A 15,004-nucleotide genomic window follows, 5' to 3' on the forward strand; every position below is an offset into this window, starting at 1 on the left:
TTGAGAAGTGCTGGCCGGAGTATTTAGTTTTTCTTGACAGTATAAAGTTGTGTTGGTACTCTGACCACCTGGTAGCAGTTCCCGATGTACGATTCCGCGAGCAGTACACGAAACACATAGAGGAACCTTCTTCTGGTGCAGTGCTGATATCAATTGTTTTGGAACCGATTCATATAATGATATCCAATGATGACGGTCCCGAGAGCTCCGTACATCATCAATTCTCATAACATGCCAACACTCTGTCCAGAAATGACTCCTTCTTCATACGATGCAGCAAAGGAACAGTTATCTGCTGGCGTTGCCTTCTGGCACGGGGTCAAATCATGTGGGACCCCTCGACCCAACTTGTAGTGCTTCCCAAGTTGATGGAGGTCCTGCTGAATGGTTTCTCCACTCACACTGAATTGTAGTCGAAGTTCTTCCGGTACAAACAAGAAAAGGTTCATGTCTGGCTACCGTTCGCCTCAATTGCTGCCTGAACATCATCATTCTGTACATGTGTTGGTCTTCGGGTACGTGGTGACTTCTTCAATTTTCGTCACAGTCGTTAAACATGTCCGCGTAGTCACGACATCCTCATCAAATGCCTGGCATGTCTTCTGCCTTGCCGCAGTGGCGTTTGACCAGATTGAACTCGTACAGCATACACGCCCTTATGATGCTCTGTGGAGGTCCCATGTTCACTCTGTTCTTACAGAAGCTCAGGGTGTAAGTGAACTGCCTCAACCAGTTAGTATATTGGATATACCCACACCAACAACTGACCTTCACCTTATCTCCAGTCGCATTCAACTCACGATGTGAGGACCAATTGAACACAGACCCCAAAAAAAGCGAAAGAAGTTTGTTGGTAACCTTTATATTTATTGACGTTTCATGTAAAGAAGATATACGCAGCTATTTATGGATCATCATAGTGTCCTAACAACGAACCTGACATTGAGAGAGAGAAATTTAATCTTGTTTGAAAGTTAGAAAAGCAACACTGGAAAACACCCAGAAAATATAAAATTTAGGTATGTTTGCTACTTTTATAACGTAAGTCTTAATATGTTGGTAGATTCTATATAGTTACCCTAACCGTCACGTATATTAGGGCATTCTGTCTGATTCATACACGTTTATGAGATTTCGTTCGGAAAATGGAAAAATGAGAAAATGAATGAAAGTTGCTAGATTTGGTGATTAGTTTAAAAATCCTTCCCTTTTCCCTATTTGAGTAAAATTTCATATTTCCTTCAAATGAAAAAAATGAAATCCTTAAGTTTTACGTCCCACGATTATGCCGGTTAGGATAAAGGAGACGGTGATGATGAGAGATCAGTGAAATGGTGGAATGGAGGAAGTGGAAGGAAACGGGAGAACCCGATAAAACCCACGAGCATGGTGTTTGTCCACCACAAAGTCCACACATCGCGAGCTGGGATCAATCCAGGGACCCCAAGCACCTGAGGTGAACGCTCTACCACTGAGCCACCGCGCCCCCCTTCTTCAAATGAAGTAGCTTAAATTTTATGCATTATAACATTATGAAAACTTTAGTATAAGTGATTATAAAGCATTTGAGAACATGTTGGAAGTTCTGTTTTGAAAATCCTATAAATACATTATTTTTCCAGTCTGTTTATATTTTTTTCTGTTTGTAATTTCAAAACAAGAACTAGTTAGTGTTTCCGTTACTCTATAGTTACCTAAAAGTGTTTGCTTATGTCCGTTAAAAACATACTATCTATAGTGTGAGCGGAAATTAGTGCATTTTAGAACTTTTCATGATGAATCTTAAAATGAGCTAAGAATTTTGATTTCTTTTGTAGCAACCTATTTTAGGACCTCAGTAATGTCAATGTGAATAAAGATCATGACTCGTTGCTAGAAGAAAAGAAATAAATACTACTGAAAAGGGTAAAGAAAGGATAAATTTCTAAACCTATGACGAAATCTGGCGATTGTAGTAACTGAAGAGTTAGATTAAAGAATCAGGTAGGTAAATTTTTAGCGAATTTGAGATTTTCACATATTCCAGTAGAAAAATATCACTCTATATTGTGTACAAGAATTATATGTATACGATGATTATATTCAGTGTTATAATGCAAAGGAGGTATCTACATACAGTGTTTTTCGTGAAGTTAGAGCAAAAAGCAGGCCGCTCCGGAAAAATTTATAAAAGTGGATTTATCTGGGTCTTGAATCCAACCCTTCAATAGTTCTCATTTCATATATGGCTGATTAGAATATGATAGGTTCTTAAGAATGGAGAGTTATAATTCCTTCCTCCTTCTACCTCCATCAAATTCCTCTAAATAACTACACTGGCTTACAGTGGTTTTGGTGCCGGGTGTTTCTTAGCTGATTTGAAGTAGAATTGGGACGCTGAATCCAAATATGGCGTTAGTTTCCCCCTAACAACTTTAGTTTTTGAGATATAGGAATTCAAGACTGACCTGCTACAACGTTGAAAATTGCATAGGTGCTGTTTTACTGTAAGTGAAAAGAAAACTATGACATTTAAATCTGTTATTTGGAACACTTTGAAAATAATGAAAACCATATAAACACAAACATCAAGGACATAATAACTCTGTAACTACATTTTATAATAGTTTTTATGAATAAAAAATCAAATAATTTGTTCAAAACGATCTATTCAACACTTCGGAAGCTTCGTTTTCGTGACATCCTTGAATGTTTCTTTGCACAGTCTCTTTTTAGGTTCCAGCAGTAATCTGCCATCATATGGGCATCCCATCTTCCTTGGTAGCGGTCCTCCATTGTTTTAATATCTTGGTGAAATCTTTCACCTTGTTCTTCACTCAGACTGCCTACGTTGTCTGGGAAACGGTCCAAATGGCTGTGCAGGTAATGAATTTTGATACTCATATTACATCCAAGTTTTTGGAATGCATTAAGCATCTGGTTCACTAGCTCAACATAGTTATCAGCTTTATTATTGCCAAGGAAATTCTTGATAACTTCTACAAATGAGGTCCAAGCTCTACGTTCAGTCTCATTCATGGACTCCACGAAAGCCGGATCTTTCATGAGTTGTCTTATTTGGGGACCATCAAATATTCCAGCTTTTAATTTTTCTGTGCTGATCTGAGGTAGCTTGTTTCCCATGTAAGCAAAGCACGGCCCGTCCTTATTTAGCGCCTTTACAAACTGCTTCATCAAACCGAGCTTGAGATGTAGAGGTGGCAAAATGATTTTGTCACACTCAACAATAGGCATGTTAATAATATTTTTCTTACCAACAACCATGTCGTCTCTCTGCGGCCACTCTTTTTTTGACCAATGGTTTGCTTTGTCTCTGCTATCCCACAGACATAGAAAACAAGGATATTTTGTGTAGCCACTTTACTGTCCAAGAAGAAAGTTCACCATCTTTAAATCCACACAAATCACCCACTGATGGTCCTGATATTTAATTTTTTCCATAACCAAAGCAATTGCTTCATATTCTTCTTTCAGTCGTGTTGAATGAGCGATTGGAATTGAGCCATATTTATTGCCATTGTGTAGAAGGACGCATTTTAAACTTCGCTTGCAGCTATCAATAAACAGGCGCCAATCATCTGGATTCTATTCTGGAAGACCCATGTGTTCTAGGAGACCTCTAACATCGTGACAGAATACGAGACTTGTGTCTTCAGTGAAAAATGGTAAAAACTCCTTTTCCCTTGTTCGGTAGAATGTGATTTTAGTTCCATGTTCTAGTACGTTTTTCTCCTTCAATCTGGAAGCAAGTAATTCAGACGATTCTTTTGAAAGATTAAGGTCCCTAACTAGATCATTTAGCTCATCTTGATTAAACTGTTGAGGAATTGTTGACATTCCCTCATAATCACTGTCACTTCCATCATCCATGTCACAAGAATGTTCACTACGTTCGTTTTCAGTCTCACAAAGCTCTGGCAAGTGGTGAAACGTTGGGATTGGTATTTCATCGGAATGAACAACTGGACGTCTTGCTGAAGGCAGATCAGGATATGTCCACTTGTTCCGGTTATTTCTATTCATACCCGTAACATTTACCAGGCAGAAATAACAGTCATCAACATGGTTTGTGGGTTCCCTCCAAACCATTGGAACACCAAACTTAAGACTTTTTCTTTTTCCAGTTGTCCACTGTCGCAAGTGTTCAGTACACATTTTACACACAATATGTGGAGCCCACGTTTTATCTTGGTCCCCTAGGCGTACACCAAAATATGCATGATATGCTTTTTTTACAAAGTCACTGATATGTTTTCTATTGTCTTTAAATGTGTACTCACCACATATGTAGCAAAACACATCAGGATGGTTAACACAACTTCTTCGACTTGAACTCATTTTATGTTCAGGCCACTAACACGGATGTTAAATATAAAGCCTTAGTATACGCGATACAAGTTATGATTTCAGAACAAAACTCACATGTTCCAACATGTCACTCCACCTGCAAGACAACAACTACGATCCACTAGCCAAGTAGAATACCAATGCAATCTAGTGGACGTTCCTGGAACTACTATATGACTAGTTTCCGTTTAGTACCGACAGATAGCAGCACTAATGAGAAAAGAGCGCCGTTCTTCCAAATAGAAATCTCTATAGAGCACAGTAGGATTTATTTGAGTTGCAGAGTTTATAAGATCATATTCAAACTTGTTATTACGAGAATATTTGTATTTCTTTTGCTTATTTTGAATACTATTTCAAGAAGCATGCAGAAATAGTGGTTACATCATTTATAATTTACATATTTATTTTGGATTGTAATATTTCTTCCACATACATTGTAACGTAAATAACACTACTGGTACAGTAGCCTGTATCTACCAAAGTAGAGCTGATAGAAAAAAACTGCTTACATTATTGGATTCAGCGCCCCACACATAGTTAAAATCAGCTCTAAAATTTTAGGCACCAAGAAAAAATTTTTTTCTGTAGGCCTGTGCTACCTTTAAATGTAAATTTTATATGGGTCTTTCTTAACTAAAATGTACTACCAGTTCTCCTTTGAATTTGAACGGAATTCTATTAATACATAACAAAAATTATTCTTTACGGAGACTAGTAGTAAAAAAAAAAACGAGTTGTACTTTTATTATTCCTAAAGAATAGTTTAAGCAAGTTTCCTTATTCAAAAGTTTTAAAGAAAAATCACAAAATAACTTATTTATTTATTTAACATCACCAGATAGAGCTCAGAGGCCATTTTATACTTAATATTTAACATCAATAACAACGGAAAGGATTTGAGACGTTATCGGCCAGGGCCTGTTTAGTAGGAACCATCCCGGCATTTGCCTGGTAGGACTGACGGAAACCCTGGTAAACCCCAGTTAGGATGGTCGGCAGCGGAAACTGAACCTACAACCTCCCGAATGCGAAGCCAACACTCTACCACTTGAGCTACTCAGTTCGGTAAACAAGCAAGTAAGTTCTACATTAGTTACGCCTCCCCGAAGAAGTTTTCCGACGCTTAATTTCAAGATACGTCCAATTAGTAAAATTCGTATCTCCTTTAATATGTTTAATTCTGCTATGATTTTATTGTGATAGATAGAACATTAAATTAGAATGTATAGTTGTCATAACTAAAAACACGATTTTTCGAGTTACACAACTTCATCCCTTCACCGACTAAATGTGTCAATTCCCGTCCGAAGGAAGTGTTATAAAAGTTCTGTAGAAAAAGCTATTAGAGGGTTGAAATTATAAAGTGTGTAAAGTTTCTCAACATATCAATACTTCCGTTATGAATATCGCAAACCACATAAATATCCCACAAAATTTCGTTTCTTTCACAGGTCTTTCATTACATCTTTAAATGTATTGATGATGTACGAACAATCTTACTAAAGATTTAATATTACGTGTATTTTCAAAACGTATAATAATAATAATAATAATAATAATAATAATAATAATAATAAAACAGTACAAATACATACAGTATAGTTAAAACAGAAAAATAAAAAAACAACTGATACCACACATAATGAGAGGAAAGTCGAATAACAAGGATATGTTCTACACAATGTTTTTAAAATGCTCAGTATTTCTTGAATCCGATCTCATATAAACAAGTAACAAGATTAAAACATAGCTGTTGAAAATTGAATCAGTCGTATGGGATGGCCAATTAGTCCATAAAACTCAAATTTCGAAACATTAAAAAGAAGTTCCGTATTCCCTGCTTCGTATTTCTCTCTTAGTTTGTGACATTTCGACACCCATTAAGCCACTCTTTATAAACCGTAAAAGTTGAACTACTCTTAATATCCCGAGATTTTCTTTCGTAGATGTTATTTAAATCACAAAATTCAGAACTTTATTTTACAAATCTGGCTTCTCATACAACTGATTCAATTACAGTTAGAAGAAAGTTATTTGAAATACAATTTAAAAAATAATTATTCGAATCACATAAAACCATATTGTATAATATTCTTGGGATAGATTTGTGTACTTACGGAATGAATCAATGTTCACAATTCACTATATTAGCCAAACAAAATTTGTTCTTCTTTATATTCTGAGATTTTCCACTTTCAAGTCAATGGTATGTAAATATTCATGCACATAATTGAATAGTTTTCATACTTGTAAATATAAATTACTGGTTTCCTACATTGACAGAAACTACTCTCACTCTTGAATTTAATATTCTACACAATCATTTTTCATATCTATTCACTCATCTTAACAGTACAATTACCATTTTATGGCAGACTATTGATAACCAGTACATTTGATTTTAGAAACAATATTTTTTCGTACAGATTGCCACTATATGAAATGATTATTTTTTATTAAAATAATTATATTTACTTCTTTTGCAATTCCCCTCAATTAATCTCACATTTCTGTTAATTGTATTTCAGTGGCTTTTATATTTAATTAATTTCTCTGCTATCAATGGACCTTATACATCACTTTATATCATGTTTACATTCTCCATAATTATTATTTCAATATAATCACGTCGGTGAACATGATACATTTGGACATGTATAATTTGGACATGTTTGGAAGGAGAGGAACTTGGGATATTAAAATATCACAAAAAATGACAAATCCTTATAAATGACTTAAGCTGTGTTCGCAAACAAGCTTTTCAATTAGTATTCTGCGAACTAATGCGTATGATAATTCCATTGTAGAAAATTACAAATTGAGTGTAAACTACAGGTATTCTAGTACTTATTATGAACGTTAAATGCGCATTAACGCATTAAATTTGCGCATGGATTTTGTACTTCGCGCATTAAATTTGCTCTAAAGTCAAAACATTATTAAGTAAGAAATTATTGCCCAGAACCTACCAATTTACGTCAGAAAACATTGTTCATTGCGCTGGGAATGTAGCGTACTTATCTCATTCTACTAGTAGGAGTAATCTGAAGGCATTTACTCAGCTACATTTGTAATTAACGTAGTACTCTTACAAAACTTAGCAAATTTTATATTAAACATGTGTAGAATATGTGGTCTAGCTTCTCAATAGAAAAGTAGACTTTGGTTTAATAAAAATTTAACTATACTTCAAAAGAGTCACTTCAACTAAAAAAAATTTAAACTATTCGTTTACCAGAGTAATGTTGTAATTTGATCTCAGTTCTTCATATACAGATTTAGATTTTACTTTCAACTGCGGCTACTCTCAATATATGGGATACTTCAATATTTCAAGCTATGATTTTTCCACGTCGTTCAAACTAATTAAAATTCTACCGTAGACAAGAATCTATCGAAATTAATTTATGACACCGGCAATAGCTTGCAACAACTGGACATTTCAAAAGGATATTATTTATGGCCCATACACTTTATGCATTATTCTTCTCTTCTCATCAGAATAATGCCAGTGCCAACTCAAGCTTACATACTACTCAAATTTTAAGCATATGGACACGAAAATCTCCAGATTATGGAAAAATAATATAACTAAAAATATTAATATTTGGAAAATTCTGCAAATCTTATTAAAATTTATTTACCTTAAGAATTCAAAAAGAACAAAATGTAGTTTAACTGAAATAACTTAATTGTTTTAAATAAGCATAATTCTTTTAATTGCATATGCTTAAATAGCGACTTTCAATTTACCCTTAAGTATATCCAATTAACATTTTTACGAACTCTTCCAACATGTATACAATAAGTATAAAACAAACGTGGTTCATAACTGCATAATATATGTTATATTTATAAATTAAACTTAAAACTGTAAAGTAAAATACAGTGACATAAATTATTTGGAACACCTGCCAAACAATTACAGAAACATTTTCATCCTAATGAAACGGGAATGACTATTACATGGGGTAATAAATATTTGATATAAACTATTTACGGATAGTTACGAATCGCGAAATATATTCGGTGAGAAAGAGGAACATTATGGACTTTAATGTTACAATTTCACAATCGCGCTTCCTCGATCGAAAATAAGCATGACCAATAAATTAGTAGTAAAGTAATTCAACACGATCTTAAACGTCCTTTTCTTAGGGTCATTTTGAAGAGACTTAAAGAATTATAAACATCTAGAAGATATGCAAAATAATCAGAAACAGATGTAATCACTTTTGTTAATATAAATTTGGTCACAATTATACTCACAAAAAGATATTCTCTGAAATATTGAAGGGAATATAATATGTTGCACATTAGTTTGGTCTAACATCAAATATAAGATGTAAATCTTTGTTCAGAACTCAAAGTAAAAACTAAAACAGATCCTCAATGAAAGTAACTTGGATTACAGGATACATGTATATGTCTAATTCACAGATATTGAAATAATTGTTATACGTTTGCTACATAATCTTGCTTAGTAAACGAAAGATTTGAGTGATCACAAATCAAAAATAAAGTTATCAATATTACAAATTGAATAAGTTCTTAACCACGTGCGATATAGTGCTACTAAAACAAGGATATAGATTGAAGAGCAACATTGCACTGTTCCAATTTTTAGGTTACCATCTTAATCCGTCTAGTTTATCTAACACCGTTGTTTAATTTCACACCGGCTTCCTGTCAAACCGTTATCAACAGACCTACAATTCTTGGTGTTGAATAACATGCTAAAATAGTGGTCATCTTTGTAATACTCGCTTTTATTATTATAATTTTTTCGTATTAACACTATTTTATGTTATATATATATATATATATATATATATATATATATATATATAGATAGATAGATAGATAGATAGATAGATAGATAGATAGATATAGGTAGATAGATAGATGCATAGATAGATAGATAAGCAAGTGTTAATTAAGTGAATTCCATCAATAGAAACTTACTTACCTCCTATTGTTTTTTCTGTTCTCTTCAGCGAAGTATGTAACTTGTATTGAACCTTTGTATTGAATTTCCGTACACGCATATTTACAGTTGCATTCCTTCAGTATTCTCGACTGATCTCCTATTAAAAATATTTTTAATATAATTCACTATTGTATTGTATAAAAATTTCTAATAATAGTTATGTTATGTTGGTAAAGTTCTGAAGTAATTTTCAAATTAGAGTACCCACTACAGTGATTGGTATAATAAGTGCAGTGCACGTTTAATAGAATGAGACATTTAATAAAATGTGGCATAACACAATGATATTTGGTATTCTGAAACACCTGGGATTTCTGTTAGTTCAAGAGCAGTAACGACTTTACGGATATTTTAGATTTTCCACTTTTTCGAATCATGAAACATTCTAGCATTCTTCTTTCCTTTAAGAAATAAATTACATGATTTAACCTTCTAAAAATGTGAAATCCAAGTAAAAGTTCTTAAAAATAGAGAAAAACAAAATAAAATTAATACGAAATATGAAAATGCTAGAAGACTAGGAAGAAAATGGAAACGATACAGCTAGAAAACTATTTTTAAAAAGCAATGAGTAACACATTATAAGAAAAAAAGTCAGAATGCGTAAACTATTGCAATCGCAGAAATATAAGTGAGAATAGGGCACTAGAAAGCACATTATCCCCTTAAATCTGATTCAGACATGTATTCAGCCCTTAACGTTCTTTGATGCCTTAGTAGTCTGGTGATTTTCCAAGAATACTCAGTGGGCCGACTAAATCTCCATAGTAAGTACTATTAGCACCACGTACTTCGCAAGACTGATTGATATGATAATGTCCAATATCCAAGCACGTAAGGATAACTTCATCTCGGCGAGTAGTATGTGACGACTTCTGCCAAGTCCTCACTGGATTTTACTTAGTAAAGTTCATTCTCACTTGCCTCAAATCAATTTGTTTTCCAGTGAGATCACATCCATAGGACGATAGTTAATGAGATGAGTGCAAGCGAGATATTTCTCCAGTGCAATCACCCTCAATGTCACGTTCTTGGCTGATGTGTTAGCACGTTCGTTTCCCCAAATGCCTACGTGTGCCAGCACCCAGCAGTCAGCGACAACCTTATATTGATGTTGCTGTTGTAGCTGATATCTCCGTAAAATGCCTTGTACTAAGGACGGTTTATAAAGATATTCTGCAGACACTTTTAATAGAGCAATAAATATTGAACACACGCGATTTAGACTAAATTCGGAACTGGCCACTTCTGTGGAAGAGGCATAGTCTAAAAAATTCTTCGTTTTAGAAGTATCCTATAAAATGCATTATATTTGGAGCACTGTTTCAGCAACAGATCGACCCCTTACTATTATTCAAAGCAGTTTGCGACGCTTATAAGGAACGTATGCGAACCGTAACAACTAGATTTATGAAAATTGGTACCGTGACTAATTGTAGATCCCTAATCATCCTGGTCATAGTCACTCGGTGTGGAAATTCCTTGTTTATCCACTACGTATAATACATATACCATCAGCGGCCGGGTGAGGCTATTCCGAGTTATACCCCAAAAGTGCCGGAAAAAGGACAGAAAATGAAAAATATATGCAGGTAACCTGATACCTACGGGAGGGGGACACGTGACCAAGAACACGGCAGTAGTGTCACACAAAGAGTGTTGCCATCCCAACACAAAGATATAGTTTCTCAAATGGAACGCATACTATTTTATGGCATTAAAATCACTGGCATAAAATGTGAAAGAAAGTAAGCAAAAATTGGGTTATCAGCGTTGCCAAATAAGGAAAATATGAAACTCTGAAGTTCAGAAATCATGGAGTCCGTACAGAGAAACGAATAAATGTATAACAACAAGAAGACTGCAGAAGGAACAAATGTACAGTAGGGAGTAAACTACAGTGTGCACAGTATCCAGTCACTAACGAGTTTGATACAGGATTCACCCATAAAAAAAAACACATGATAGATTAGCCGTAGAAAAATGAAAAAATCCGATGTGGCATAACGCGGAAATGTGAACAGCGAGTTTTCCTGTAGAGCAGCAATTCCAGTGGCGTTTGTGGGGAATCAATGTCTCAAACTGTTCCCTAGAGCTATAAAACTAACTGTTTTTGGGTTGCAACACCGTATAAAATTCTATATATCATTCAAAACACAGAAGCGACGTCGTAGCGTCTGAAAATGGTATAGAAAAGCTGAGGCACGAAAGGTAACAAATCTCAAAACAAGAAAGTATGTCACAATCGATTCGCAAAGATTAGTGACCTGTGATAAGTGTCAGTCGAGAGTGGTGTCAACGTCGTCTCAATAGTTATCACATAAAAATAAAATAAATCGTTTGAATTGAATTTTCGAACCTAGAATTTAGTTCAAGCCAGACTATCATTGTGTGATATGCATCTTTTACAGGAAATTAGAAGTTACCATATGGACCGAACATAAGACATTTCACTACCTTCTCACGTGAGAGAAAGAAAAGCTCGTTATATAAACTCTTTCTTTAAGAATGTGGCCACGTCCTCCATGATTGTTTAAAATTCCGCATTCGAAAGTGTTAAGGGAAAATTTGTAAAATATCTTAATTCTCGCTTTGTATTCATAACATAACCGATGTGTGGTAAAAGTTGAACCATTTAAAATCATTTTTAAAAATAACCCTAAAAAGATACGAAAGATTAAATTTCTCTCAAAAACAACAGCTGCAACGCATGAAATGCATTTTAAAACTATATTATCAATTGAATAGAACAACTATTTTTCATTTAACTTTTCTTCAAATAAATATCGAAATGAGCAACGGTTTTCAAATATACCTTTCAAATATTTATCTTCGCCTCCCGTAATTCTTTTCGTGACTACAATAGTTACTTCAACAAGTATTCATAATAATGTAAACTAGATTTTCCTTTTGCGTCTCGATACTCGTTGTATATGTGTTGCGCTCGTATATTTTATACAGGGGAATATTCATTACAAAAAATAACAAATTTAGGTCATGAATAATAATAGCATGTGAAATTCATAATAATAATAATTGTACGGATTTTTCCAATAGAAAAAAGTATAATATTCTAGATTCAGTACTTCTAATTACGACACTTCTTCCATACTTGTGGAACTTGAATTTTATTAAAATATTTAACACTATTCATGATGTTGAAGTTGCAAATAGTTTATTAGAAAACGATACTTTGAAATTCTGTTGAAAGTGGCTATTGACATCGGATATTTTTTTCTTAAGAAGTAGAATATGCTTGGCTCAAAGTTTGAATGCGCACTAGCAAACGGGAAATTCTTGGTTCAAACATTTTCCATAACGTGTTCTATTTGTTTTCCAAAAGGGTGTTGAATTTGTGATAGCCCTATTTTACTCATTACTAGTATCGTCCTAAAGGAAACGGAAGATTTATGAAAACAATGTTCGTTACCTGAGAGGTTTATTTCTTGGCTTACATTTAAAATGTGCATAGTAATATTAAACGCATATCCTTCTGAAATATATAAATTTGATAAATCAATAAATTTGACATGTTACTGTAATTAAAAATTTGCATAATAACACAGCACCCAGAAAATAGTTTCCATTCTGTTTCAGGTTTTCACAACGAAGAAGTATACGAACTCCCTCCTATATCTGAAGGTAAGTATTAGTAACGTTTTTAATGATGATTTAGGAGCAAAGGAGACTATTTAAGACAGAATGATTCCCGTAAAAGTTTCTCATTACGATGTTTAATTCCACAAATGAAACAGAACATGCGGCTTTCCTGTTTTCAAATTAGACTCACCTTAGAAAAGACTAACTCTTGATTTGTTTTGTGAAATTTGAAATACGACCATTAAATACGGCATATACGATTTGTTCTATGAAAATCGTATCTGGTAAATGAGAATATTTATACGTTTCGTATGAATTAACGTTCTTATTTATAAACGAAGTACTGCTGTATAAGTAGTGGTCCTAGTGTACGCAAAACCAATGAGGCTTTTGTCATAACTTAAATGTGCTACATACAAAATTTCAATAACTAAAACTTAGTCAATTAATATAGATACAAAGAATACTTATATACAGAAAACAAATAACATCGCTAAATATTGAAAAAATATCTAATACAAAAATGTGTCTTTTCATTTTATTTTACTTACGTTTTATTTTCCACACATAGCAAGACAGATCTGAACAATAAGAAGTGTTTTGCTCGCCTAAAAGGAAAACACTTTCTTAATTTTATTTTTGCACATAAAGTTGTTCGTTGTAGTATAATATTATGATAGAAAAATTACTTCGAAAAGTTGCCATGCAACACCATGCTTCATACTACTCCAGTAATGCCATTCATATATGTTATGGAAGATATAAAGTTTTTAATTAAGTTACAAGTATTAGTTTACACACGTATGTATGTATTAACGTTGGTATTTTTAACTAATAATTGGATTCTTTCTCTAAAAACGTAAATTAAATAACTCTGAAATTATACATAGAAAAAATAATCGTACAAATGACATATTAAGAAAATATAACATGTTTAAATTTAAACTATGTGGTTTTCCCTTTATCAGTTGAAATTACCTGAGTCCTTCCGTAATAATATGAAGGGTAGCAAATTTGTTACACTTACTGGTGAAATATTGTTTCATTCTTGCAATAGGGCATTTTTGAGTTCTGTTTTTTTAAAATAAACTTTCGTATAGGCCTATTATTATTTAATTACTTCCCAGAAATGCTTATAGGTTTGGTGCCTGGTGCTTGAGGGGATATGTGAAGTTATTTGGATATATATATCAGCATTATGCGTAATATCCTTTAGATAAAGAAATAATAAACACTTCTGACGAGAGTATATATATTTGTTTATTAAAAACTAAATTCCAGTGTAACAGTTTCAATAACGTATTGTTGTCTTCATCAGGCACTAACTGCTACTTCATCAGACGTATATATATATATATATTAAATACACATTGAGCTGAAATTATATTACAGTACGAATAAAATAAATATGCTCCTATATTTTCCAAAATCTACTTTTAAAACTACAACTTCGTCTATATTGTACGTTGGCTGTACCATGCAGTCATTTAGATTCTTTTTAACATTGTACATTAATAGAGTGTAGAGTTCTTGTCAGTGTATTCATTTTTGCCAATAATGTAGTCTATCAGCTCTTGGCATATGACCGATAGATGTTTTGTATAGATGTATGCAAACCATGATTAACATTTTCCTTAGTAGCTAGTAGTTTCCAAATATTTTAACAGAAAAATATCATTTAAAATAACCCATATATCTGTAAGAAACACCGTGATAACTGTTCAACTAATAATTTATCATCTATATGAAATGTAAAACTGGTTCACAATTTCTCCTCATCTATTCAGTAACACTTTAAGCAATTTGTACTTTTCTCTACTGCTAACATTTTGTGTATACTATATACCTTATAAAAGCATGGCTTATAATAATAAAACTTATGTTTATCATGCCAAGTAAAACGTAGAAGCTTGGAACAACAGTTAGAAATCACAATATATTTGAATCTGTGAATAGTGACTGAAACATTGAGTAGTCATGCAAATTGAATAATGTCCCCGTAAGTAGTATGAACTCATTACTGTGTTGCCAAAGCGATAAGAGTATACATTCTGTTGAGTTAAA

General features: G+C 33.3%; 1 protein-coding gene across 1 annotated transcript in view; it reads right to left on the bottom strand.

Moving 5' to 3' along the window:
* Positions 1-15,004, bottom strand: part of LOC145660616 (pickpocket protein 28-like) — a 151,376-nt gene that overhangs the window by 31,077 nt on the left and 105,295 nt on the right. The window contains exons 9-10 of the mRNA XM_081725891.1: positions 13,492-13,548; positions 9,320-9,437 (exon numbers count right to left, since the gene is read on the bottom strand). Of these exons, the coding sequence (XP_081582017.1) occupies positions 9,320-9,437; positions 13,492-13,548 (175 nt within the window). The remainder of the gene's footprint in view (positions 1-9,319; positions 9,438-13,491; positions 13,549-15,004) is intronic.

This window comes from Thermobia domestica, chromosome 9 (genome assembly GCF_964235325.1).
Source record: "Thermobia domestica chromosome 9, izTheDome1.hap1.1, whole genome shotgun sequence".
NCBI classification, from domain to species: Eukaryota; Metazoa; Arthropoda; class Insecta; order Zygentoma; family Lepismatidae; genus Thermobia; species Thermobia domestica.